The 27692-nt window shown below is 51.2% G+C and overlaps 10 protein-coding genes across 10 annotated transcripts; 5 read left to right on the top strand and 5 right to left on the bottom strand.

Moving 5' to 3' along the window:
• Positions 1-471: 471 nt before the first annotated feature.
• N7477_001884 (uncharacterized protein) lies at positions 472-1884 on the top strand (the record flags this gene model as incomplete). Its single annotated transcript, XM_056963547.1, has 1 exon — positions 472-1884. One exon carries the CDS (start codon positions 472-474, stop codon positions 1882-1884), a length of 1413 nt encoding a protein of 470 aa, XP_056826466.1.
• Positions 1885-3786: 1902 nt separating this feature from the next.
• Positions 3787-5859, top strand: atg1 (serine/threonine protein kinase ATG1; the record flags this gene model as incomplete). The annotated part of the gene is made up of 1 exon (XM_056963546.1): positions 3787-5859. The coding sequence occupies one exon, from the start codon at positions 3787-3789 to the stop codon at positions 5857-5859; it is 2073 nt and encodes a 690-aa protein (XP_056826465.1).
• A 1660-nt stretch (positions 5860-7519) lies between these two features.
• On the top strand, positions 7520-8359 carry N7477_001882 (high affinity methionine permease; the record flags this gene model as incomplete). Its single annotated transcript, XM_056963545.1, has 3 exons — positions 7520-7631; positions 7691-7922; positions 7981-8359. 3 exons carry the CDS (start codon positions 7520-7522, stop codon positions 8357-8359), a joined length of 723 nt encoding a protein of 240 aa, XP_056826464.1.
• Positions 8360-10657: 2298 nt separating this feature from the next.
• Positions 10658-10996, bottom strand: N7477_001881 (Ribosomal biogenesis methyltransferase EMG1/NEP1; the record flags this gene model as incomplete). Its single annotated transcript, XM_056963544.1, has 1 exon — positions 10658-10996. One exon carries the CDS (start codon positions 10994-10996, stop codon positions 10658-10660), a length of 339 nt encoding a protein of 112 aa, XP_056826463.1.
• Positions 10997-11901: 905 nt separating this feature from the next.
• Positions 11902-13320, bottom strand: N7477_001880 (Alpha/Beta hydrolase protein; the record flags this gene model as incomplete). The annotated part of the gene is made up of 5 exons (XM_056963543.1): positions 11902-11946; positions 12179-12751; positions 12810-13027; positions 13135-13178; positions 13229-13320. 5 exons carry the CDS (start codon positions 13318-13320, stop codon positions 11902-11904), a joined length of 972 nt encoding a protein of 323 aa, XP_056826462.1.
• Positions 13321-14120: 800 nt separating this feature from the next.
• On the top strand, positions 14121-17150 carry N7477_001879 (uncharacterized protein; the record flags this gene model as incomplete). Its single annotated transcript, XM_056963542.1, has 3 exons — positions 14121-14268; positions 14329-14935; positions 15005-17150. 3 exons carry the CDS (start codon positions 14121-14123, stop codon positions 17148-17150), a joined length of 2901 nt encoding a protein of 966 aa, XP_056826461.1.
• A 486-nt stretch (positions 17151-17636) lies between these two features.
• Positions 17637-19574, bottom strand: N7477_001878 (VOC family protein; the record flags this gene model as incomplete). The annotated part of the gene is made up of 3 exons (XM_056963541.1): positions 17637-18291; positions 18436-19320; positions 19399-19574. 3 exons carry the CDS (start codon positions 19572-19574, stop codon positions 17637-17639), a joined length of 1716 nt encoding a protein of 571 aa, XP_056826460.1.
• A 775-nt stretch (positions 19575-20349) lies between these two features.
• N7477_001877 (uncharacterized protein) lies at positions 20350-20892 on the bottom strand (the record flags this gene model as incomplete). The annotated part of the gene is made up of 1 exon (XM_056963540.1): positions 20350-20892. One exon carries the CDS (start codon positions 20890-20892, stop codon positions 20350-20352), a length of 543 nt encoding a protein of 180 aa, XP_056826459.1.
• A 3016-nt stretch (positions 20893-23908) lies between these two features.
• Positions 23909-26708, top strand: N7477_001876 (M1 family metallopeptidase; the record flags this gene model as incomplete). The annotated part of the gene is made up of 4 exons (XM_056963539.1): positions 23909-24057; positions 24119-25562; positions 25634-26488; positions 26583-26708. The coding sequence occupies 4 exons, from the start codon at positions 23909-23911 to the stop codon at positions 26706-26708; spliced, it is 2574 nt and encodes an 857-aa protein (XP_056826458.1).
• Positions 26709-27008: 300 nt separating this feature from the next.
• On the bottom strand, positions 27009-27689 carry N7477_001875 (Pre-mRNA-splicing ATP-dependent RNA helicase prp28; the record flags this gene model as incomplete). Its single annotated transcript, XM_056963538.1, has 1 exon — positions 27009-27689. The coding sequence occupies one exon, from the start codon at positions 27687-27689 to the stop codon at positions 27009-27011; it is 681 nt and encodes a 226-aa protein (XP_056826457.1).
• Between the last annotated feature and the right edge of the window lie 3 nt (positions 27690-27692).

Genomic DNA, 27692 nt, shown 5'->3' with positions numbered 1-27692 from the left:
ATCATACTCAGCCTTGCCTCCCTACCAGCACCGGTTATCCCACTCCAAAGCTGGGTCCATGGACTATCCATTACGCACTGGATGGTCGCGATTATACCAATCCTCGTTTCCGAAAACTTTTACATCGACCGTTCAATCCCTAAACCGCTCTCCCTTCGCGGGTACGATACGGAATCGTTGATTCTTTTATTTCCCTTGCATCAAGCGTTGATACCCACCCTAGACTTTTTGTTGACGACCAGCATTCTACCTGCGGAGCTACAGCTCTTGACCACAGCTCTGATCAATTTGTATTTCTTTGCTGCTTCCCCTCAGGCCGAAATTCTCAAGGTCTTACTATGGCTGGGAGGAATGTGTTTATTTGTCTCGTGCCGGAGGATTCTACATTGGGAGGTAACTCTAGCTCGGATTCCTACCTGGAAGTTCCGTCGCTCTCTTAGCGGTTCACAGTCGCCGCGAAACTTTCTCGATATGATGGACCACCGTCTCTGCTCAATCTTGAGCAGGCCCGACGAGCCTACATCAGATAGCGATGATGGCGTTCCTAAGCCTCGCAAGACCCGAACGATACGGGACATTCGAGATTATGCATCATCCGCGGCACCTGCGTCTGCGATCGACAATCCTCCCGGAGAAGAAGTCTTCGAGAGGTACCTCAAGCGGCAAAGGCGTCATACAATTTCCACATTCGACGAGGCGATCCAGGAAGTACGGATTCGCACGACACCAGGCGGCCGACGGAAGAAACTGATGGGTCCCGGCCTTGCCTCTTTCTTATCGCTCACCGCAGCCCAGGCGCAGGTTCGCAAATGGCTGTATGCAGCCTATGTGTACCTGGTGTCCCTGGCAATCATCTTTGGGCCCATCCGAAAGTACGTGGCCGAGCGAGCCCTTCAAGGACAAGATCCCTTTGGATGGGCTCTCGGATATCTTCTGGGCAATCTATCAGGGTTCCGATTCTGGGTGCTTATGCTGAACCTTGAGTACTGGATTCAGCTTGCACCACGCCCGGACTCAGCCGATGAGGGCGTGTACTGTTGGCTCGGCCGGGTAGAACACCTGCGCCAAACTAGTCTTGGACCAGCGAACAGTCGCCTGCTGATTACTCTTTATTGCGTTTTGGTTCTCGCGACCGGCCTAGCCGTGGTTTTTCAGCTCAGCTCGGTCGCCGAGGTTGATACCCGACGTAAAGTCTTCCACGGGACTATGGTACTGATGTTTCTTCCTACGGTGTTCGTCGACCCAGCCTTTTGCGCGTTGGCTTTAGCTTTGGTTCTTGCCGTTTTCCTCTTACTAGATCTTTTTCGCGCGTCCCAGCTTCCTCCTATCTCCCGCCCGCTAACGAACTTCCTGGCTCCCTATGTGGATGGCCGTGACCACCGCGGCCCCGTCATCATCTCACATATCTTTCTGCTGATCGGATGTTCCATCCCGTTGTGGCTCTCATTATCCGATCTCCCTCGGACTGGTGACGGGCCCTGGGTAGGATGGGATGTGCCTTCTCGTGATGTCAGCATGGTTAGTGGCGTGATCTGTGTGGGAATGGGAGACGCAGCGGCATCGCTGGTGGGCCGCCGGTACGGTCGGCTGAAATGGTTCTGGGGGGGAGGGAAGTCGCTGGAAGGCAGCGTGGCCTTTGCATTGGCGGTAACCTTCGGTTTGCTCGTCGTTCGTGGGTGGCTGGTGGTGGGAGGATGGCCGGTGACAGGCACCGAATCAGCCGGAGAACCGGCGTCCACCGTTCGCTTCTGGGTATGGACTAGCTGTAAAGCCGTGTTAGCCGCAGGAGGAACTAGCGCCACCGAGGCGATCCTCACTGGCTGTAACGATAACGTTGTGGTGCCAGTTGTCTTGTGGCTGCTGGTGCGGGGTTTGGGTGTTTGATGGCGACAGGGAGTTTAGTTGCCCATCTGTACCATATAGACGTTCTGCATAGCTAAGAATCATCGAGAGTCGGTCATCTTGCAGGGTTGCTCCAAGGTTCCTCGATAAGGTTTGGTTATCGCGGTGCCACTTGGCTGCCGATCCCGGCCCAGATAACATCTATGCCTCGATATATCTCCCCAAAGTGGTATCGGGAGTGGATTGGGTGAAGCCATATGCTTCAAAAAGCGTGAAGTAGGGCAAAAGGCCCAATTATTAGAGCGTTTTTGATTTGCCGGGAATCTGTGCATCGCAAATATACGACTCACAGATGAGTCACGCTCGATCGAGACGCGTAAATCACCTGATAGGTCACGACATGCCTTATCTAATCGATAACGACGAACTAACTCAGTTAACGTTTAGGAACCCTCCATGGACACCTGCAGCTACTCGTTCTCTTCCCCTTTTCTCTACTCGCCATTTCATCTCAAGTCTCCCTTGACTCTATCTGACACATTTCACCCTCCGTCTTCTCTCACAACCCAACACTCAACGTTGTGTACATCATATCCCCCCCCATCCCCGGATTCGCGCCGCCCTTCTGACCGCCTTACCAGATCATCGCGGCCTATCACTCGTTATCGTTGGTCCAGGTCACCCCCCCCCCCCCATCACCTTGGGACGCAGTCCTTGGTTTCAAGCCTTCCCGCCCTTTCTGCATCACATCATCACCATAGTTGCCTCCCCCAAACTTTGGTTCACCAACCTATACTTGACCACTCTCCGCTATACTTCCATCACTTCACCGCTTTCTCACCTCTGGCATTTCTTCCCCGGAGCTCCTGTCTACTTCGTCAGTAGCTGATCTCCTTCATCGCCCTCGAATTCCGTCTTGACCAAGCCGACTTCACCTTTTTTGTTCTACAGCAGAACGGCACTTCTTTGCCACACTCGCTGTTCCGCCGGTTCCCCCTCTACCCGGCAGCTAAACAACTCACCGCTGGACGGCTCCCTGATGGGCCTCTCGCAGCACCATTCATCTTCATTACTGCTACGGTAGTTGTGGTTGGGTGTGGCTGGTAGCTGATTCCCTCGGAGATTCTCTGCGGGACATCAGGACAGTGACGTGCTCGCGTTGTGACGACCATGGCGAATCATCACACCCGGAGGTTACGCGAGACCCCTCACCACGAAATGTCCATCGGTCGATACACACGAGGGGGATGAGATTGGTAGGGGAAGCTTCGCCACGGTGTACCAGGGCGTTCATACGGTGAGCCACATTCGCTTTTCCTGCGCTGTTGTGACCCAATTCAAATACTGATTGCGCTCCCTTCTAGAAATCTCGGACTTTCGTTGCCATCAAGTCGGTGAATCTGTCGAAGCTCAACAAGAAACTGAAGGATAACCTTTCCTCCGAGATCGATATCCTCAAGGGCCTTCATCACCCTCATATTGTCGCACTTATCGATTGCCATGAGTCGACATCACATATTCATCTGGTCATGGAGTATTGTGCCCTGGGTGACTTGTCTTTATTTATCAAGCGACGAGATACCCTAGGGACACATCGGTATACCAAGGACATGATCGCGAAATACCCGAACCCTCCCGGTGGAGGCTTGAATGAAGTGGTCACTCGTCATTTTCTCAAGCAGCTTGCCAGTGCCTTAAAGTTCTTGCGAGACCGAAATCTGATTCACCGCGACATCAAGCCTCAGAATCTCCTCCTTTGTCCTTCACCGTCTTCATACCGGAATGGTGTCGCCAATGTTGTTCCGTTCAAGGGCAGCGACAATTCGTATGAGCCAACGACTGGGCTGGAATCGCTGCCAATGCTCAAGATCGCGGACTTTGGTTTTGCTCGTTCCCTGCCGGCTACTTCCCCTAGCAGAGACTCTGTGTGGTTCCCCACTATACATGGCTCCTGAAATTCTTCGTTATGAGAAGTACGATGCCAAAGCTGATCTCTGGTCAGTTGGAACCGTGTTGTACGAGATGGTTGTGGGAAAGCCTCCATTCAGGGCTACAAATCACGTCGAACTTCTACGCAAGATTGAGAAGGGTGAAGACCGTATACGTTTTCCAGAAGATAATCCTGCTTCTGAGGAAATCAAGAAGCTTATCTGCAGGCTTCTCAAGCGGAATCCAGTCGAGCGACTGAACTTTCCTGAATTTTTCAACAATAATGTAATTATCGAGCTGATTCCAGGCTTGGTAGCGGACGATACACCTCGAGGCTCACGCCGTTCTTCTTTGGAACTTGCCCGTAGCTCGGGAGCCAATGTTGCAGAGAACCGGCCAACGCAACCAGCTGAGCTCGATGTGAAGGCGGCTAAAGATTCACCATATTCCACTGATCAAGGAGAACCCACTACTTACCCGCCAAGCCATCGCTCATATGTGCCACGCAACAAACCCGATACACCACCGAATTCTGCGCCGATGCGTGGGCTGGGAAGTGCGGATAGGCCGTTCCCGGGTCCTTCCAAGGAGCAGCCCCAAGGAGGCATTCGGCCAACTCGGCCCAGCCCCATCTCCCAGGCCACCGCCCCAGCTCGCCAAGAGCTCACAGGTCGTCAGACCCCTACAGCTGCCACGGAGAGGCCAAAGAGCCGACAAACTTCATCTGGGTTACCGCGAACCGCAGACCGGGATCGTGTGCGGGAGGAACGTGAACGGGCAGCCCAAGATGTGGCGTTTGAGAGGGATTATGTACTTGTGGAAAAGAAGGCGGTCGAAGTCAATGCATTTGCAGATGAGTTGGCACATAGTCCACGCATCCAAGGAGGGTTTCCCCGCGGACAGACCGGTTCTGTCACTCGACGTGCAACCACTCAAGGACTACCGACCGTATCGACCACATCTCCGCACGCAAATTCTTCTAAGGCGATGCAGATCACTTCTGGACGGGCTCGAGCCGATTCGACTCATCAGCGCCAACATTCGTATGAGCGACGCTACGGACAAAGTCCTACGTCTGCAACATCTGCAATTTCGAAGGCTTTGAACATGGCTAGCGGCCGGCTGTTCAGCATGGGATTTTCCCCTCCTTTGGCTGGCCCAAAAGGAGGAAGATCCCCACCGTTGGCTTACAACCCATTCCCTATTTATCCCGCTCCTCATGAAACGATGCTTCTGGGTGATGGGAAGATCAATACTACCAGTGATCAGGACACGAGGACTGTCCAATCGCTTGAAGAATGCGCTACGCGCAGTGATGTTGTGTATGGATTCGCCGAGGTCAAATATAAGCAACTCGTCCCGCTTGCACCGTCTGCGCAGAACGATGCCCCAATTAACCTCACCGATCCGAATGATGGCGGTTTGACCGTTGATGCTATCGTCACTCTTTCCGAAGAAGCGCTTGTTCTCTATGTCAAGGCTCTTTCTCTGCTCGCTAAGTCAATGGATATTGCCGGGTCATGGTGGACGCGCAAGAACCGAGATGAGGCATACGGCGAATCGCCCCGAAGTGAAGCATCCAGCAAGATTATCGGCTCACAGATCAATAAGGTTGTTCAGTGGGTCCGAACCCGATTCAATGAAGTCTTGGAGAAGGCTGAGTTCGTGCGTCTCAAGCTCGTTGAGGCACAAGAGCGTCTTCCTCACGACCACCCTAGCCATCCCGACAACCATTCTGTTGGTTCAACTTTCGCTTCTTACGGATCTCAAGATGTGGCTGTGAGCCCGGGCGTCTCCGCCGAGAGGCTGATGTACGACCGTGCGCTCGAAATGAGTCGTGCCGCGGCCATCAACGAGTTGACCGGTGAAGACCTGCAAGGCTGCCAAATGGCCTACATAACTGCCATTCGGTTGCTAGAGGCAATCTTGGAGGAGGACGTGCTCCGCTCTTCCGCTAAATGCGACAAGAGCGACCAGCAAACATCTCAAAATACTGAAAAGTTATCCCTTGGCGATGGCGAAGACCGCCAAATAGTCAATAAACGTGAGTCTTCTCTTTGCTCCCTACAAGTTGAATCATACTTATGACTCGCAGTTATCTCTAGCATGCGTGGCCGATTGACGGCTCTTAGCAAGAAGCTCAGCGTTCTTGAAAAGCGAGCTTCCGCCCCAAACCCAACTCTGGCTACCGGCCGATCTTCATCCAACCTAAATCCCATTTCTCATGCCACCGGCGCAACCCCACCTCGATGAAACTCCAATATATTGCCAAAAACGGCGCTTTCAGTGATCATTTCTGCCCACACTTCTTTCTCACTATTTTTTCGGCGCTACCTGATATGCCAATACCCTAATATTTGGCTCTCGATCGATGACTCTTACCGACCCTTCAGATTCTGCGCTGCTGCTGGCCTCGGCCTACCCCAAAGTTCCCAGTCGATCCAAGAGATCTTTGAAACAGTTTTTTATCTGATCCTCCAGAAATGGGCTCCTAATCCTGTCCATGATGCGCTTCTTGCATAAATTTTATAGTACGTTATATACCTGCACTGGGGAGGCGCGGACCTTGATTCGTTAGTTTTTTCTCTTGACATTCTCTGGCGTTTTCGGACTGGATTTACAGAATGGCTCCTACTTTGTTGTTCCTCTCGGTTTTCATGCTTATGGATAAGGAGTTTAATCTTGGTTTCTTTGGCGTGGCCCTGCGGAGTGTGATTTGGGACTCCCTGGACTTTATTCGGTTCATCACGTTGAATGCAGATATTTAGATGATCTCAATGAATTTTACTGCTTGATACCAATATCACCATTCAACAATCTCTTTCTAGACCAAGTACACCAGGGAGCTCGGTGAGAGGGGTAACTTCAGCGACGGACTGATCTATTGACAAGACCTCGCCTGCCGGGCTAAGGGGAGGTTTATCCTGAGTCAACGACGACTCTATCGTGTGCCATCACTAAGAACAGCTGACACTGACGTGCTCTGTTTCCATGTGTCAGGGTTTCATTGGGATCTACTTGGCCGAGTCTGGGCATGGCCTGGGCCTCGGCGAGCTCGACTCAGTAGTATTATGGATTGAGGGAACGAATTGAGAATGCACAGAGATGTCGCGATGAACTATATCCCGGAAATTGAATTCCAATCGGCATTTTTGTAAAGGGGAAACAGAAAATGGTGTCAGTAAATGAAGGGATCCTGTACTTTCCCCGAAAAGGCTCGGGCATGGCTATTCTCGGCCTCCCGAACTATATTGAATCTAGGAAGCGATCTTTTTTTTTTTTTGGATTTTTTTTCGCATTTACAAGGCAAAGTCGAGGAGAGCGATGACTCTTCTTCTCTCTTCAAAGTAATTTGCTTCAAGTTGCTGCTGACATCGCTTTACGAACTTGTTCACCGAGTCGTGTAATCAGATCGACTCAATTGCAGTTGAGTCGAGCTTAACGTGCGCGCTGTCCTTTGATCCTAATTGTTCCTCCAAGTGGTATCCTCGATCCTGAAATACCCCAACGAGCAAGAGTCTAGAGAGATTAGGCTAAAAATGTGCTTTCAGAGACCTTTTCCGAAGGTAGCATCTGCGTAGACCTTTCGCATTTTGTGTCATTTTTAGCCGCAGCACACCATCTTGACATGCCGTTGCTAACCATATGCCAGGTATTATCATAAGAGATCTAGAGATCCGAACCTTTTTGAACTCGTTTAGCCCTTCAAACTTTCTCTTTTGCGACGCAGAAGCGTAAGATTCTACGGATGGCCGACTCGGATTCTACTCTTGAAGCTGGCACCCAGAAGACTTCCGTGCTGGAGACGAAGAAAACTTCTGGAAATGAGCCAAAACCTGCTGATGGAATTTCTGGATTATGTCAGTATTAATCATGTTGTGCTGTGGACTCACTGTGGACACTAATTTACCTGGCCTAGACGAAGGAAATGTGTTCGATGCATCGCCAGACAGTCGCCGGCAGATCGGGGTGATCAGCGCATCCATGCTGATCTTCAATCGTGTCGTTGGAACTGGCATTTTTGCGACGCCGAGCACCATTTTGCAGCTGACAGGCAGTGTCGGGTTATCTCTATTCTTGTGGGTGATTGGTACTGCCATCGCGATGGCCGGTACAGCAGTTTACCTTGAATGGGGGACAGCCATTCCTAAGTAAGTCCTGGACTCAAGCTCGCATACAAAGCCGTTTAATTCATCTCTTTGGGAACAGACGCGAGAAGAATTATCTCGAATATGTTTTCAGGAAACCTAGACTCCTAGCCACGGCCATGTTCGCCGCGTACGCCTTCCTGCTAGGCTGGGCTGCCAGCAATAGCGTCGTCTTTGGCAAGTATATTCTCAATGCCGGTAAGATCGAACCTGGTCGATGGAATCAGCGAGGCATTGGCCTTGCATGTCTTACGACCGCATTCCTCATTCATGCGACTTCGCTCAAATGGGGCATTCGTCTTTTCAATTTCCTAGGCGTCGTGAAGTTGATTATCATGCTGTTTATTATTGTTACCGGCTGGGTAGCGGTAGCTGGTCATACCAAGATCAAACCACCGCATAATTTTACAAATGCTTTTGAAGGTACTAAGGCGACATAGCTGGCTAGGCCGTTCCGTCATGAATATTCTTCACGGGGTTATCAAGAGGTTGATAAAAAAAAACACAAGGTAGAGAAGAAAACATATAATCAAGAGAAGAGGAAGAGGGACGACAGCCAGCAAGTGCAGAAAATCACAAAACAAAAAGTAGAGGCGTATCTTGTTTCAATATCGTCAATAACGTATTCCACCACCTTCCCGCCCACACCACCTTCCCGCCCACCCAACCAAATTTCGCGTCTCCGCGTATCCCCAACCACTTTGATCACCTACAATGCCACCAATTCGTTCTAAAACCAAGCAAGAATCTCTCCACCAAGAGGGTAGGATCGAGCTTGCAATACAAGCTATTCAGAAAAAATCAATTCCGTCTATTAGGGCTGCTGCGCAGACATATGACGTACCGCGTTCCACGCTACGCGACCGCCTCGCAGGCCACTCATTTCGGTCAACCAGACGCGCAACATCCTATAAAATGACCCAAACAGAAGAGGATACGCTTACCCAGTGGATCCTCTCTATGGATGCTCGCGGCGCAGCCCCTAGGCACTCTACGGTGGAAGATATGGCCAACTTATTGCTTGCAGCCCGCGGTGTTGATGCAATTGGCCTAAATTGGGTTACTCGATATATTAGCCGGACACCGGCCATTCAATCACGCTTCTCGCGTCGGTATGACTATCGACGTGCGGAACAAGAAGATCCCCGGATTATACGTGCATGGTTTCGCCTATTGCAAGAGACTATTTCGCGCTATGGTATCCAACCTGATGATATCTATAACTTTGACGAAACAGGCTTCGCAATGGGCCTTGTTTCTACCGCAAAGGTAGTCACCAGAGCTGAATACTATGGCCGTAGATTTGTTCTGCAGCCAGGCAATCGCGAATGGGTGACTACAATCGAAACAGTTAATGCTACGGGCTGGTCTTTACCGCCGATGATTATATTTAAAGGCAAACGTTTTATCGAATCCTGGTTCTGTGCCGATGTCCCTGGTGACTGGCGTATCGAGGTCAGCGACAATGGGTGGACTACTGATGCAATTGGTCTTCGATGGCTTGAAAAGCTATTTATTCCTTTAACAAATGGCCGGCGATGTGGGCGATACAGGCTATTAATTCTCGATGGTCATGGCAGCCACCTTACGCCCGAATTTGATCAACTATGCACGAAGAACGATATCATACCTCTTTGTATGCCTGCGCATAGCTCGCATCTATTACAGCCACTAGATGTTGGCTGTTTCGCTGTTCTAAAGCGATCATACAGTCGCTTAGTCGACCAGCAAATGCGTCTAGGAATCAACCTTATTGACAAGCTTGATTTTCTTACGGCATACCCACGCGCGCGCCAGGATACCTTCCAGGTTAATACTATTGTGAATGCCTTCAAAGCGACTGGTATTGTGCCGTTAGATCTAGAACCAGTGCTATCGAAGCTTAATGTTCTAATTCGGTCACCTACACCAAATGCGGAACGACCTACTAGCAAATCAAGCAATTATTGCCCTGAGACACCAAGGAATATTACCCAGCTATCGAAGCATGCTAAATCGGCTAAGAAGCTATTGAAATATCGGTCGGAAAGCCCACCAACACCTACCAAAGACATTATCAATCAAGCATATAAAGCATGCGAAACGGTAATGCAAAGTATGCTTCTATTAGAGAAGGAAGTCAGAGATCTACGCGCTGCGAACAAGAAGCAAATACAGAAAAGATCTCTATCCAAACGGCAGATAGAACGCGCTGAAGGTATGGCTATATCTGAAGCCCATGAGCAAGGCATTGGTCTATTAAGCAATATAGAAGATGACGGGGTGGTCTCTACAATGCCCACCCGGAAGGCTTTAACCACCAATAGTCAGACCAACAGACGTCAATATGCATGCAGCGTATGCAGAAGGCCTGGCCATAGGGCTAATTTCTGTACAGAGAAGGTTTAAATTGAATATAAAGGCGTTGTGGTTATTTAATTGCTTCATAAATATAGAAGTAGGTGGGTGGGTGGGCGGGAAGGTGGTGTGGGCGGGAAGGTGGTGGAATACGTTATCGCATTCTGTCGAAAATTGCTTCCCCCAGAGTCGGGACCACCCCGTCGGCCAGTCGGTCCAAGTCAAGAAAAATCACGAAACACTCAACTCAACAGAACCCGCCCGTGGTCTAGTCCCCATCGCAAAGGAAATTCGTGGCTGTCATGGGCACGCGGAGATGATGCCGGAAAAATCTGCGAACGGCAGGCTCGAGGGACGCGCGCGTAACGCTGCGCGATTTGAATTCTCCTCGATAGCCTCGCTCACAGAATATCCCACACCTCCTCGGCGGCGTGGCAGAACTTGCTGCAAGCCACACTGGCACTGAGACTGTAGTTGCTGATGGAAATGGTATCGTCCTTGAAGGAGTCGGCAAAGTCATCGTGACCCTTGGCCATGGCACCAACGAAGATGGCGATACTCTCGCGGGGGCCCAGGGACTCGATGTAGTCCTTGGTGCGGACAACGGGGGCCTCGAAACTCATAGTCACCTTGCGGCAGTTCGGGGGCAGGTGATCGGTGATAGGGTTCTTGATGGCCTTGGGCAGCTTCTCTTGGAAGTTGGTGGAACGAATGGACAGGCGGTGCAGCAATTGGACCATCAGACCGGCGAAACGCTTGAATGTACGGGGAATGCTGACGGAGGGGTGTATATTGAGAGTGTATCAGAGGCCAAGAAGATTAATTCTCTTGATGGAAGTGACATTATTGACAAAAAGGCATAAGAAAAAACGAGGTGTGGTTCAAGTGGAAGCACGTGAAGCGCCAAAAGTCAGAAGACCGATGGATGGCCGTTGGGGCAGGAAGGAGACAGCATGGATGGTCTGAATAGCCTCATGTAGCAAATTTAGAGTGTCCAGAAGTGTTTGGTATCGAATATCCAGAAAAGGCAGGTACCTTCCTAAAAGCGCTCAGGGGACAGCCCTTATGTCAGGTCCAGTCATCTCCAAGCACCCAGAACCACCCGTGTTCAAGTGGTAACGCTTCTCCATGGGGTGCATCAAGGTACACCTTGTTGCAGTGTCTTCCTCGGAAAGCGTGGGTTCGAACCCCTGGTGAGCTTTCCAGGTTGACGAGGTGTGTGATACTACTTGACTCACGTAGACATGAGCCCTCCCTAGAGGGAAGAGATGCGCAGGGGGTTTGGGGCCCTTCGGTGATTTTTTTTTGGCATTTATTCATCCCTTATTGTATTCATTGATATCGTATTGGTTCTAGTCTGAGGTTATTCAGTTGGTGGTTTTGACGTGGATCAGTCTTGATATCAGAATTCGGGGCCCCGTACTTGGATATCTCCACCTTATTTGATGAACCACCCACACCAGTTGTGTATGAATTTTGCGACCTTTAAAGGTATGAAAGCAACATCTTCGTTTTGCTCAAAGTACCTCAATTTAGACTCAGCCACTTTCGCATCCAAATCTCATGCATATCGACTGAACGTAGCTGCCATCAAAACATCACGGGCACGAACAGAGACCACATCCTCAGAGCATGAGAACGGTGATCAATTACTGTCTTCTTCTTTTGGAGGCTTGACACCATTGTAATGCTATAAGCTGTTAGTAATTGCCAATGCTCTTCATACATGTATATTACCTTGGCGACACTCCCCACAAGCTTGACACCATGCTCATACGAGCTATGAATATTACCCGAAACAATCCCCCCCGTGGTTAGTAATACCGCGATTATCGACATTTCCCTGATTCACAACAATGCCCTACTCTCCAGTCAGTAATCAAACACCGGTTTAGTGAAATGTACCAAAAAGCAAAACAAACCTGTGCATTCAATCCCCCAACTCGTCCACCCTTCGAACTCATAGGCTTATCAATATCCTTTATCCACTGACACAACTTCCCGATAACATTCTGATACCCCGGATTCTCCTCATCACGGAACTTGACCATGGCAATATGATCCTTCGAAATCGACAGAGCATCCACTCCCAGCCAGCTCGCCGACTCCTTGGTCACGATCTTCCCAAGTCCTTTAGTCAGGTTCTTATCTTCGAAGAAACAGGCCACTTCAAGGAAAGGCTTGGTCCTCGAACGATCTCGCTCTTTCAAGAACTTTGCGAATGAGTCGTTGATACTGACTAGCTTGGCGGAGCGTTCGGTCAGATCTGCGATGTTTTGACTGGCTGTCGTCTTGAAGTAGGACAATATATCTGCCGCGAATTTACCATATTTCGCTTTGGAGGACCCGTGGAATGGAGTGCCGAGGAAGAGGGTACCGATTGTTCTGCCGGCGATCTCTTTGGCGGCTTCGTCGGTGCCGTGGGGTCGGGAGAGGGCATTGGCAACTACCAGGCCGCCTAGACTGTGTGCGACGAAGATGATCGGACGATCGGTCTAGGGGTGATGGGGCTGGTTAGCATAGGGTTGGTTTGGCATGTATGCTAATACTTACAGTGTTAGTCTTGCCTCGCTGCGTGATGAGACCATGCAGTAAAGATGACGAGTAGTTGTCGATTGTCAAATCCTTTGAGATTCCCTTTGCATTGGCGGGTGGGAAGAAGTATGCAAAGTCGGAATTATATCCAAACGACATGATTCGTGCCGTGGGACAATCCGTGGGCAGGAGAGTCTTGGGCCAGAACTGGGAGATTTCCCCCTTCTTGTACGTCCCTAACTTACTCGAATTTGATTAGAAGGTGCTTGTACTGGGAAGGATTGGTACAGAGCAAAGTTGCTCTAGTATTTGTGGGTTATGATACGTGTAGCCAATCACTTACATGTGTCGACTCTATCTCCAGAAAGACCATGCACGAAAACGATACTACAATAGTGGTCAACTAGATTCTGAACAGCGACTCTCGAGCAACTTACTCTACTTTGGCACCTTCCTTTGGTTCGTAGAGTATATCCGCGAGGCCTTCTCTGATAGGCTCCGTAGAGCTTGAAGCATTGGAATCAGTCATATTGACTCGTATTGGTAGATGGCCAAAGTTAAGAGCAATGATTGCAGCAAAAGCTACGCAGTCGCTGAATTCTTACATCCAGAAGAGGGGTCAAGCGGGCTCTAATAGAGCTGGATTGATAACTTTCCCCTCTTTCAAGCCTCAAGGCAGTCTCAGCCGCAGTCAGCACTGAAATACTGACGCACACCATTATGCACTTCCTCGCAAGGCTTTTTTATCAGCAGCTGCAGCCGACATGTGTATAAGATCCACAATAGGCTGCCACCCCATCCAAATCGCGTGGGAGTATGCACCTCAGTCCACAAACATCCCCTCATCCTCAGCGAGTCCCTATTCAACCAATGCCAAGGTGCCATTAGCGACGCACGTATCTGCAGGATAACCGTGTGGCTCCCGCAGGAAGGAATCAGCGAGGATTGATAGGCGCCCTGGCTTGGTGGCGCCGGGGCTTACGGTCAGCTGCACGGTGATGGGCAATGCGGGAAGAACGCCCTGCGCCCGGGGTGTCTATCGGGGAGTGATCGGCCACAAGCAACGAGGGAACTGCCGGCGATGACGGCGCGTGCGTTCTTTTGTTTTCCCAGTGGTTCCAGCTGAGCCTCAGGGCCCTCAGTCGCGACTCGCATGGACTCGAGACGATCCATCACAGTTGACTGTCGACCACGATGGCGTCTTCATACCTCTGTATGAGCTTTCAGTCGAGGATAGCTTGCTTCTTGAGCGTCAATAGATCTTGATGGACGAGGAGAAAGCGGATCCTGTCAACGCTTCCTCCCTCGGGTCCAACCGAGATCGATCGCATGGCAGACCCGCCGACCCCTCCCCACACCCCCGCCAGCTCGTCCAAAGGCAAGTCAAATGTCAACCAGGGAAATGTGAATAACGGTAACATACGAAACAATGGAGGAGTGGTCACTGGGAATGTCAACGGGTTTAACACCATAATTGGTAATCTTTTGACCCTTCTCCCCAATGAGTCCGGCTTCATATAGTTACTGACCAGATCAGCAACCCTTAATCTCACCGTTGATACTGCCACGACTCTCACCGATAATATCCAGAACTTCACTGCTCGCGTTGCGACAGTTGCTGAGAGGTTGAGGGATGTTGAAGACAGGATTCGCGCCACGTCTCAGATTTTGAGCAATATTCGCGATCTGCTGGTAAGGTTAGCCGCAAAGGAGAATATCACAATCGACAGAGAATTTCGCGCTCAGGAGGATGGAACAAATATTGGAAGTCGTGGTCCATCGAATGAGGGAACAACGACGGGAAATGCCTCTGGCGAAGGCACAAGAGGAGACATTCAGCCTGGTCAACCTCCGGATGGAAGCGCCAGGGTTCCAGAACAAAACGTCTCGAATACGAATCGTTTTCGCAGCTTGGCGGATGCATTTGAACGTGCAACCAATCGATTCAAGGAGATCAATACCAAGATTCAATATGCGACGAACGATATCGAGCCTATGCAACGAGGACGGGACAAGATTGAACTCAATGATGACGCCCGGCAAAAGTTTAGTCTGACAGAATTGCATATTGATAAAATGGAGAGAGATATCGAGAGTCACAAGTTAGAGCTGAACCTTGCCCTGACAGTCTTCAAAACAGCAATGTAAGTTTCCATCATGATGATGTTCGTCCTTGGATGAATGATGAATCTTTGACTGACTTTGACCTGCAGTGACGACAATCGTTCCGAGGCGATTGAATCGAAGGTTCTGGACCTTTTTAAATCATTGGCGGAGAGAGTTCTTGATGAAATCGTTAACATCAATCGTGGACTTTGGAAAACAATTCGTGGTCCGAATGGAAATCATCATACTCGATCCGAGCATGGCCACCAACAGGTCTATCCAGATCGACGACCTTTCATCTTCCCCGATCTCCACAGATTAACATCCCTGTACTTGGGATGGACATTTACCAAAGGAAAACCACCATATGTCCACATCAATACCACCTCCACGCAGCCCTCGTGGCGATGGGCAACCTGCAGTCAAATGCCTCTTTCAACCGAGGAGCTATTCCTGAAGGTCCTGGCCCAGACTACTAAACGCGCAAAGCTCCGCCGTACAATCCAGGATGATTACAAAGACCTGTTGAAGACAAGTGTTCAGAGGTTGCTCGTGGATGACTTGCTGCGTCGTGAAAATGAGCGTCTGTCTCAGGAACATCCATCCTTGGAGTTGAATTTGGCCGGCTTATCTTCTAAAACGCGGAGAATCGGCTTTTTCAGTCACGAGACGAAGAGTATCGAAGTCATTCTGAAGACGCAATGGGCTCCTGATCTTCCACGTCATGCTCCAATGCCACCTGGTGGTGGAGGTGGACAGCCACCACCTCCTCCGTCTGATTTTGGTCCGTATGGTCCTGGTAGGCCTCTTGGAGGAGGCGGAGAAGGAGGAGGAGGTGGTGGTGGTGGTGGTAGCGGCCCTGGGTATCCCCCAGGCGGAGGCTCTGGTCATACAAGTCACGGTCCACGTCATGGCTCTGGAGGTCATGATAACCACTCGAGTCACACAAGACCACCTTCCAAGCCACAACTACCACCAGGAGCCCATTCACGTCCCCACGTAACACCATCAAACTCCGCTCCCGAAATAGTCCCCCGCGACCCACGAATGTACGTCGTCCGAAAGAAAATAAAAGGCAAAGCCGCAGCCTCAGACAGCGATAGCAATCGCCAAGTCTTCGTCCGCGATAAACGTGGTAAATCGAAGATCCACATCGAGAGTCGTCGTCCAACAAGCTCTGACGCCGATCACATCGATGGCCCATCATCATCAGCTAGGCCAGATCATTATATCCCTCAACCAGCGGCTGGTCCATATGAGAGCATCCATACTCACAAACCTACATACCCACCACGCCCAGCCGTCGAAACAGTATACTCCACCACCGCCTCCTCTTATTCGCACTACTCCTCCGACGAGGAACAAATCTACGATAACCAACCACCACAACCCACAAGCATCCACGTCCAATCCCGCACCATGACCCTCGCCGAAGAAAAGCGCCTCATCGACGACATCTTCGCCGAATGGGAAGAGGGCGTCCGCGGCACACAAACCACCACAACACAAGACCCGCACCAACAACGAAAAGAAGACCACACCTCATCATCTCAAGGCCCCCGCATCGGTCCTACCCGCCGCATAATGATGGCCGTGGAACACGAAGCGCAGAAACAAGACAAGATGCTACAAACCATTGCCGAGAGCCATCGACTCGAGGAGAGTTATCGGCACGCTCGCGAGCCGCATCACCGTGCACCGAGTCACTTGTACACGAGGGAGCCACGGGGGAAGAGACACGTGAACATTAATCTTGATGGAGGCTTCGATTCGTATGGCGGGTTCGATATGGATAGACGGGATTTTGGGGATGAGCGCTATCGTTCTTTCGTTCAGCCTGAGCTTGGCGAAGGGCCGTCCAGGTGGTATGGGGCACACGGGTCGCGGCCGGAGAGGCAGGACAGAGAGAGGCATTATATGTATGTGGGTGAGGCCGAGCCGCAGTACAGACAGAGAGAGTATGTGTATGGGGGCGAGGTAGATCCGAGGGTTCAAGTAGACCCGCGAGTTCGGGTACATAGGCATGGACCAGGTGAGAGACGCAGGGAGCATGAGCATGCGAGGATGTCCTATGTAGAACCTCGTGAGTTGGTAGAGGAGGATGAGATGTCTGACAGTGTGAGCGTCATGGTGGTGCAGAGGAGGGAGAGCGGGAGAGAACGGCCTCATGTGATTGTCTCGCGGGGGCCGGAGTGGTCTGGTAGAGAGCGAGACAGTAGGAGGAGGAGGATGGCTCACAGGGAAGTCCGGTAGGGAGAACGTATGCTTCGGAAGAGGATGTGGAGTCATTGGCTTCACTCTAGAGCTCAACCTAGAGCGAACTGTTGCGGGTGATCTGGAAGGATAAGTGTGCTCAAGGCTGTTTTATATGTGATACCTGGGGATGTACGTATAATTTAAATTGAGTCTGATAAATTCAATGCAATGAATTGTGTCGATCTATATATGCGGTTTCCATTTCCATGCAAAGTATTAGCGTGGGGGGAACTTCCCACGTCATCTGTCGTGTAGGCTGAATATCTGTAACAAGTGTCCAAAGTAGAAGAAGGAGGATGAGAGAAAAAAGAAGAGTCTTGATGCCATGGAGTATGGCAAGAAGCACGAAATGAAAAAAACGAATCAAAAACCGATCAAGGAAGAAGATGAAGAAAATGAAGAAAAGGAACGATAAAAAGAAGAAAAAGAAGAAGACACATCCAGATATGCAATAATCAGAAATGCAAGCATGCACCCCATCACTCAAACCACAACCTCACTACCCCTCCGACTCCCAGCCTTCGAGCCAATCCCAGCCTTCGACCCAATCTTACTCGACCCAATCGCCTTAAAAGTCCTCTGCGAAGACCTCGAAACCTGACTCACACTATCCGCCGGTCTGACCGGCTCCTCCATCCTCGACTTCGACGAATGCCTCGACGCCTTAGAATGCGAACGCGAATGCTTCGAGTGCCTCGAATGATGCGAGTGATGCGAATGACTCGAGCGACCCGAACGACTACCCCCAACCTGACTGATCGAGTCATCAGGGGTAACGTTCGAGTCGACATCGACGTCAATCACGCTCTCGGGGAGGAGCACGTGGCGAGCCGAGACGTGCGATTTAGGCGCGTGGCTGGGTGCAGGGCCGTAGAAGGAGTCTGCGGAGGATCCAGCGGGCAGGGGGATGTTGCGTGCGGAGACGATGGATTTCCCGGATTGGCTGGGCATGGCGCTGTAGATGGACCCGGATGAGCTGGCGGGTAAGGGGATGTTCCGGGCTGAGCGGGTTGAAGGGGCGGCGCTGCCAGCGGGTTGGTGGACTTTGGATGGGGCATGGGATTTTACGGTGTGGACGCTGTGCGAGGATGATGCGCGGTACACGGTGCGGCTGTGTTCAGAGTATCCATCGTCGGTACTGTGGCGGCGCTAGGTAGCCGATGCCTTGATGGTTGATGCGGAGTGCACGCTGCTAGCGCGCGGCTTGTCGGCCGCGTAGCTGCTGATGAAGGTGCTGGGGTTGCATGGGTAGAGTTGCTGCGCGGCGTTGGCGGGTGGGTACTAGATCGCGCGGAGTGGCAGGTCCTCCGGGATAGAAAAAACGCTGCTATCGTCCGAAGCGCGACGACCGTGTTCATCTTGGTAGTACTCGGTAGCCTCGTAGATGGTGCTAGCGCGCGGGTTCTTGGACATGATGCTCCGCGACATCGAGGAGCGGGCAGCAGAGGCCGAGATGTAGACGCTGCGAGTGGGAGCGGGAGGGGCTTCGATAGCGCGGAGAATAGGTTGTGCTAGAGATCGTGCCTCTGAGACTAGCGAGGGTGCAGCCATCAATTGTGGGAGTTCCTGTGTGTATTGTTGCTGAAACTGCTGTGGCTGATACTGGGATGGGGCTGCATCTTTGCTTTCAGAGGTGGTCGATTGCGACTCGCCTTTCACAATAGCATAGGCCACGGCAGCACCGGCGGCGGCGTGAATGAGCGTGCTAATAATGGTTTTGGCCGCTTTGCTACCATCGTCGACCTTCTGGACCGGCGGTGGACCATAGGCGAGGGCCGAGCCACTGGACTTTTGCGATATCACAGTCGGAGCAGGCGCGGCCTTTTCGATGGTGGTCGGTGCTTTTGGTATTGTACGCGACTTAGCCGCTTCTGACTTTGGGGCCGCGACGCTGACAGCCTTGGAGACCACGGTGCGATTCTCCAGCAGGGCTATTATTGGACCTGCAGCTTCTGATGCCACGACGGAGCCGCCGGGACGGTAGACGGCCTCGATGCTACTCCCGTCAAAGTCGATAACGGCGGCGCTGTGATATCCGGTCACTGAGTCGCGAGTGCGTGGCTCGCCGTGGAACTTGCCGCCGGCTTGAATAGCCTGGTGGAAGAATGCGGTGACGGCATCTTTGGATGGCGCGGGAAACGCTACATGCGCCGCGCTGAGGAGAACGCTGTAGGGTTGATGTTAGCAGGCTATATACTCCAGACGGGCCGCGCCCCACAATCCCAAAATCAACGGGCTCACATACCTAGGCTTCTGCTCCGTAATCCAGAAATCCGCCGGTTCTCCCTGCTTTTGTCCAAAGCCAATATAGTCATCATGTCGGCCGATAAACTGGTATCCCAGAGGCTGAAGGCAGGAAAGGAAGAACGAGGTGGAGGTGGGGAGATGCGAGACGGTCAGGGTCCGATGGGAGACGGGCATGTCGAGAAGATAATTGGGAGAGGAGTCAAGCCAGTACGCAGAAGAAATCGGCTTAGAATATAAAGGTGGAAAGAGGCGTTTGCAAGAATATGGGTAGAAGAAAGAAGAAAGGGAACCCTGCACGTCGAAGCAAGTAATGAATATACACGGTGAAGCAGAGAGGAGTATAAGAAACCGCACCTATGACACACCAGTCACGACACCGCAAAAGGAAGAAAAGGGGAAAAGTCTCCAGTTCCAAGAAAAGAAACCCAGTCACCAGTAGCTAGTCAAAAAAAAGAGACAGCTTAGCTCACCAACGAAGCTAGTCGTAGCTTTGCTGGTCAAGACAGTAATACCATTCCTCAGGGTAATCCACTGTCTGCCCAAAGAAAAACCCGCCACTTAATCACCCGAATCGCCGTGCGCGCTGGCCGCAGTCGTCCGAGAAAGGCAAGCCCCCAGCCTAACCGGGCCCCAGCAGTTAGTTACAGCAATGCGGGACCCTGGCCTGGCCCTGCACTGGTCCTCGAGGCGGTCATGCATAAGGAAAGATGCCCGTGGAGGGCGGAAAAATGGACGGTGGATCTCCAGAGGCATTGGGATGACTGGCTATCGGAAGAGCTAAATCAAAAGCCGGGATCTCATCCGGCCAGGGCCAGAGAACAATAATGCTGTCCTCCGTGCTGTTGATTGAGTGGTGAACTCCCGAGCCAGATCACTAGGCCTTCTACCGGATCGAGCGATCTGCGGGAAATCCCATGGTGAAACGCGTGCCCCGCGCGCGGACTGGCTGTCAGGACATCGCGGCGTGAGGCGAAGAGGCGCCAGGCCCGGGCCTGGCTGGCCGTACCGTAGACCATGAGAGGATGGACTTGTAGATCCTCATCCCAAGGTCCTGCAAGTTGCTCCTCCAGGAGGATTGTCCAGGTCCAAACACGTTCGTGAGACTTAACGACACGGCCGCCCAACCCAACGACGAGGCAATCTCAAAGCCAAAGCCCAACCCAAATAAATTCAATTCGAAGCAAATCACATTACCGAGACCCAGACCCAGACCCTGCGAGACCCAGACCCTGCGATCTTCACCTTTCGCCAGGCTGGCGGGTTCGCTATTTCGAACACCAGCGGGGCCTCGCTCGGAGCCCAGGGTGGCCAGGTCAGCGCGGGGACAACAGCACCCAGTGGAGCTTGGCAGAGGGGCGACAGACCATGCGTGGATGAGTACGAGTGGGCAGGAAGAACTGGGTGTGTTCTCGTGCTGGAGGAAATGGACAAATGAAGAGAGTTGCTCTGGTGGGGGGTTTGGTTGGTGGAGACGGAAATGTGCATTGGCCATTGAAACGCGATGGCGAACGACTTGTCGGTGCTGAATTGGGTCGACGGGCTTGACCGCTACTAGACTGGGCTACGGCTGGTGAGAAGATTGGAATGGTAATTTTGTACAACTGAGAAAGCTCTCTGGAGTGGAATGATTTACTATCTCTTATTTTGTAGAGAATTGTAGATGATTGTACTGTAGATGCTATTTGTAAGATGTTCATCAGAGTTCACTCTGCGTCTATCAAGACTCGCTTATGCTAGAATGTGGATGCAAGAATACAGTCAGAGTCGATGTGCGCCCTGGGCAGATATGCAGAAGACTAGCATGAGGCGGGTTTCTTAAGTCCTTTCGACAGTCACTAGACCATTATACTCCGTCAATATACTCCGTATTCAGTATGTCCAGACTACGGCTATATTAATAGACTTGTACAATTTAGCGTAGTGGTGTAATTTTATAAAGTAATTTTCCGATCATCACGGACTTCATATAGGGCGCGCGAAACAGCTTGCCGGTATGATTCAGGCTAGCAGACTCTGGTGGCTGGTGTTGAGCATATTCATGGTCAGGGTTTTTCGAGAGACTGCAAGTACCGACAGACGGATAGCACATGCTCGTAAGAAACGAAGGTATAATGTGTACTAGGGACAATCTACATGAGAGTCTTCATTCTTCATCTAAATATATCACGATTTCCTAATAACTCCTTAGGAAAACCCGTTCTGAGCCAACTGGTGAGATTGATCTCGAATCCTGCTGTAGCTATACTATATCTCCTCTATAGTCACGCCGGCGTGCCGGAAATGGCCCTCTGCGCTTTTCCCCCTCGCGCCGACGACATTAATATACTATTCGAGGAAGGTATCAAATTCTTAGTTAGGATTACCTTTATAGGACTGCTAATTTCGCCGAATAAAGGCTTTCAACTCAGCAAAGAACTCCTCGATAGGATTTAAGTCTGGTAAATATAGAGGTAAGTATACTAATTTTACCCTAACTTCTAAGTATATCTGTTTTATTCGGTTTAAGTGGTAAAAGGATATATTGTCTATAAGTAACACAGACTTCGGCTCTGGCCACTTCCTATAATACTACAGAAGCTACTTAATAAAATCCTTAAAGATAGGTGTATCAGTTAAGCCCTAGAACACTCGAGACAGAACAATACTATCTTAGGTATATATAGGTAATATCTGATATCGCTAATCACGATAGAAATTAGACACTTAAACCGGCGCTATACCTAGCGGTGACTAACCCGTTCGCCTAAAGCCTATCCTTTTATTATATCCAGACTTATCCACATAGATAAGGTAATAAGACTAGAAGTCTGAGATATAGTAAAAGTATTGTCACGGAGCTCTAGGTTACGCTCTCGGGCCTTAATGCGGGAAGTCTTTTTTGACTAGCCTTCGGACCTAAGGGCACGACTAATGCTCGATTTCGTCGCGAGAAGAGCGAATTCGTCCCATAGAAAAACCGCTATCTCCTCGAGGTACAAGGTGGATTTTTCGAGCAGGTGCTCGCATAACGCCTCGAGCATAACTAGAGTGATATTACGGGGTCGTCTACCTTTATTAGGCGGTGCTTTGACGCTGCCAAACATCCGTATATTAGAAGAGATTCTTCGTATCGTACTCTTATTGTATCCAGCAGCCTCTGCTATCTCCGATACAGATAGTTCCCCACTGTGGATCATGTCGTAGATAAGCTCATGCTTGGAAGGAGCTAGATTTGGAGCTATCTTTGGTTCGACCACTTATGATTGATTGCTAAGATGCGCCTCTGGAGGAAGTCTATTTTGGAGGAGGGGTATAGAGGTGGCAGATCAATTGAATTTACAAGCGAATACATTCTTGTAATTAATGTGTAATCTATGTAAGAAGCGATACACGGTACATCGACAGGGGTACTCCGGAACACTCCCAAAATAGACTAGTGTCTCTTAGTGGTGGGTCTAGAGAATCTCTCGAAGAGTGTAGGGAGGGTGCGCCAGTTTCGAGACGCACTGTACTATCTCCATTGTGTGGTGGCACTGGGAGTCTTTGCTCTTGGCCATTTATTATCTTGTTTGGGCTGTCGTGCTGCCTCGTTTGGGCGGATATATACTAATTAAGGAGTCCTTCGTGGAGGAGGACGGGTGGTCGCGCAGTGTGTTGAAACGAATACCAGCGTCGAAGAAATCCTAGGGCATTCATTTTCTAGCGGCTTCCCCAACGAAGTTCTTTTTGTTTAAGCTTACATCTATTTCTTGATCATTGTTCTAGTATAGAAGCCGAACGACGGATATACATACGGCGTGGGATGAATCGATAGTTGACTCAAGTGAGGTGGAAAACAATTTGCTAAACTGATAATCAGACTTTGAATTTTTCTATATATAATCGAACTTAATTCATAAACCGAGGCTAGAACTATTCTCAAAAGAAGTCAATTGATCACTTTTCACCAAGGAATGTCCCAACGCTTTATGGAAGCCCATCCACGGACAAAAGTTGTCATGGACCCCTCAAACTTGCTGGTGCATAGTCTTGCAAGAAGGAGCAGCTATAAACTACTCCACAGTCGTCTACCGTAGAAGAATCGGGGCATGCGCTGCTTGACTTGCGTGAGGTGAAGAAGAGGAAAAGAGGAAAAAAATTGAAGAAAACAAGTTAGCCCCGACTCACCGCCGGGGGAGCCGGAGCCATTTTCTGCCATCGATTCTTCCTTTACGATTGTTCTCCTGTGTTGGCGCGCTCCAGGATTGTTTGAGCAATTGTACATCATTTGTAATATATTCGGGCGTTTCTGGGCCGCTACTTGTCTTTTCCTTTGTCTGTGATTTTCCTCCATCGGGGTTCGTTGATTCCCGATGCGACGCTTCTCCACGCGCGCGTTGCTTCAAGCAAAGCCACCGCTTCTCTCCGCCAGATCTCCCCTCCCCCTCTTTCTCTCCGCCCCTCGTTCAGCTCCTGCCAGATCGACTATTCGCCCTCGTCCTCGTTATTCCCTCTTTCAAACTTCCAAGCGATACTGCTCCTACCGCAGAATGTGTGGCTCACGACGCGGCGAGGTCTCCGGCTCGACCAATGTCCAGGGCCGTGAGGTCCTGCCTACCAATGTCAAGCCGGTGCATTACGACTTGACACTCGAGCCGAACTTTGAGAAGTTTACCTACGATGGAACTGTTGTCATTGAGTATGTCACCCGTGGAATTAAGTATACCTACGTTGGATGCAATACTGATCCATGCACACAGCCTCCAGGTCAACGAGGACACCGACTTCATCTCCCTCAACTCCAATCAAATCAAAATCCACAGCGCCGTTGTCTCTTCGAAGGGTGCGGTGGTGGAATCCAAGCCCGCCATCTCGATGAACGAGGACAACCAGGTCGCTACCATCAAATTCAACCAGGCCATTTCCGCTGGCTCGGACGCCCAGCTGAAGCTTACCTTCACCGGTATTCTGAACGACAACATGGCTGGATTCTATCGTTCCTCATACAAGGTCAATGGCGAGACCAAGTATATTGCTTCGACCCAGATGGAGCCTACCGACTGCCGTCGCGCTTTCCCTTGCTTTGACGAGCCCGCTCTCAAGGCCAAGTTCACCGTCACTTTAGTGGCCGATAAGAGCATGACCTGCTTAAGCAACATGGACGTTGAATCAGAGACAGATGTCCAGGGAGGATCGAAGAAGGCCGTCAAGTTCAGCACTTCGCCTGACATGTCCACATATCTTGTTGCTTTCATCGTTGGTCACCTCAACTACATTGAGACCAAGAACTTCCGCGTGCCCATCCGTGTCTACGCTACGCCTGATCAAGATATCGAGCATGGTCGTTTCTCCCTGGAGCTTGCTGCGAGGACCCTCGCATTCTACGAGAAAGCCTTTGACAGCGAGTTCCCTCTGCCGAAGATGGACATGGTGGCAGTGCCCGACTTCAGCGCAGGAGCCATGGAGAACTGGGGCTTGATTACCTACCGTATTGTCGACGTCCTGCTGGACGAGAAGACCAGCGGTGCTTCGCGCAAGGAGCGCATCGCGGAGACTGTGCAGCACGAGTTGGCTCACCAGTGGTTCGGTAACTTGGTTACCATGGACTTCTGGGACGGCCTTTGGCTCAACGAGGGCTTCGCTACTTGGATGTCCTGGTACTCTTGCAATGAGTTCTATCCTGAGTGGAAGGTCTGGCAGACTTACGTCATCGACAACCTACAGAGTGCTCTTTCTCTCGACTCGCTGCGTAGCAGTCACCCCATTGAGGTTCCTGTCAAGCGCGCCGACGAGATCAACCAGATTTTCGATGCTATTTCCTACTCAAAGGGCTCTTCGGTCCTCCGCATGATCTCTAAGTACCTCGGCGAGGATGTCTTCCTCCAGGGTGTCCGCAACTACATCAAGAAGCACGCCTATGGCAACACTGAGACCGGTGATCTGTGGTCTGCGCTGGCTGATGCTAGTGGCAAACCTGTCCAGGAGGTCATGGATGTCTGGACAAAGAATGTCGGTTTCCCTGTCATCAGTGTGACTGAGAACCCTGCCTCTTCTTCCATCAGGGTAAAGCAGAACCGCTTCCTGCGCACTGGTGACGTGAAGCCCGAGGAAGACAAGGTCATCTACCCCTGCATGCTTGGTCTTCGTACCAAGGACGGTGTTGATGAGAACACCATGCTGTCGGAGCGTGAGAAGGAATTCAAGGTCCCCGATCTGGACTTCTACAAGCTCAACGCTGATCACTCCGCCATCTACCGTACCTCCTACTCCCCGAGCGCCTTTCCAAGCTCGGTAAGGCCGCTCGTGATGGGCTTTTGTCCGTCGAGGATCGCGCCGGTATGATTGCCGACTCTGGTGCTCTTGCCGCCTCCGGCTACCAGAAGACCTCTGGTCTGCTGTCCTTGCTACAGGGCCTGGACACCGAGTCCGAGTTTATTGTATGGAATGAGATTCTCACTCGTATCGGTACTCTCCGCGCCGCCTGGATCTTCGAGAATGATCAGAGCAAGGCTGCTCTCAAGGCCTTCCAGCGCTCGCTGGTAAGCGCCAAGGCTCACGAGCTCGGCTGGGACTTCTCCGAGAACGACGGTCATATCTTGCAGCAGTTCAAGGCCCTCATGTTCGGGTCCGCCGGTATGGCCGAGGACCCCGTCGTCATTAAGGCTGCCCAGGACATGTTCGCCCGCTTCGCCGCTGGCGACATCGCCGCTATCCACCCCAACATCCGCGGCAGTGTCTTCGCCATTGTGCTCAAGCACGGTGGCCTCAAGGAGTACGAGGTCGTTTACGACCGTTTCCGCAATGCCCCAACCTCGGATGAGAAGACCACTGCTCTTCGCTGCCTCGGTACCGCGGAGAACCCTGAGCTCATCAAGCGCACTCTCGGCCTCGCCACGAGCGATGAGGTCAAAAACCAGGACATCTACATGCCCCTTGGCGGTTTGCGCAACCACCCCGCAGGTATCGAGGCTCGTTGGGCCTGGCTTAAGGAGAACTGGGATGAAATCTTCAAGCGTCTTCCTCCCTCCCTCGGCATGCTGGGCACCGTTGTTCAGCTGACTACCTCCAGTTTCTGTACTGAGGCTCAGCTTAAGGATGTCACGGACTTCTTCGCCGCCAAGGATACCAAGGTAAGACCCCAAATTTTCGGCCTGATGTACAAAAACATTGTGTTCTCCCTTTGTCTCTCATGTTTCAAAATTGCTAATTGTTCTCTCTCTCCAGGGCTACGACCGGGCTGTTGAGCAGAGCCTCGACGCAATCCGCGCCAAGGTCAACTGGCTAAAGCGCGATCGCGAGGATGTGGAGAACTGGCTCTCCAAGAACCAGTACCTCCAGAGCAAGCTGTAAGGACTTTTTTTATGGGCGGTATCGTTTCGGGATTTTTCTTAGCATTCCGGCACGCGGGCTGTGTCTTTTAGTACTGGTGATTGTGTTTACCAACTCTACTCTCTCTCTTGCGCCTAGCTTCCATCTAGCTGAAAAGCAAAATAAACATAGCTGTTCATAATACAGTTTTACCACTCTGTTCAAGGTCTACAAAGATCATGCATCGTGATTTGCGTTGAAAAGTCAGCATGGCCAAGCCCTGAACTCCATTCAAGAAATCGTAAAATGGTATAGATTGAAAAAATGATACATTGATGGTCATCACGCCCAGCCACCTTTGCCACCAAACCCAGAACTGTCTTCGATCTTCTTTCCCTGTCCACGTGTGGACTTGGACTGCGCCGCTTCGTGCTTGCGCAGTTCCTCAGGCACACGCGAGATAGGCGACTTCATGAGCATCTGCTTCAGATCATACATGACATCCGAATCCTCGCTACCCAGGAACGTGATAGCGACACCACTCTTCCCGGCACGACCAGTACGACCGATACGGTGAGTGTAGCTCTCAATAGAGGTAGCCATGTTGAAGTTGACGACGAGCGAGACGTCGGGAACATCGATACCACGACCAGCAAGGTCAGTAGCGACCAGTACATCTGTGGAACCATTTCGCACGGAGGCAAGGGCGGCTTCACGCTGTTCCTGTGTTTTGGAACCATGCAATGTGACCGATGAAAAGCCCATGTGTTTGATATCGCGCGCGATGGCATCACAATTTCGCTTGATGTTGACGAACACGATGATCGGTGGCCGGAATTCGCCTGAGTTGAGGATTTCTGCAAGACGCTTCTTGCGCTTGTCCTCGCCGGGGATCATCTCGACGCGCTGCTCGACCGTGTCAACGGCTTCACCGGCGCTACCGATTGTGATGATTGCGGGGCGGCGCAAGTACTTGCGCGCAATACGCTCGACCGCTATAGGCATCGTGGCCGTGTACATCATTGT

This window comes from Penicillium maclennaniae, assembly GCF_028827695.1.
Source record: "Penicillium maclennaniae strain IBT 15551 chromosome Unknown utg000002l:1.0-2354659.0:1.0-2356205.0, whole genome shotgun sequence".
NCBI lineage: Eukaryota > Fungi > Ascomycota > Eurotiomycetes > Eurotiales > Aspergillaceae > Penicillium > Penicillium maclennaniae.
The sequence above is the reverse complement of the archived record's forward strand: the minus strand, read 5'-3'. Positions and strand labels throughout refer to the sequence as shown.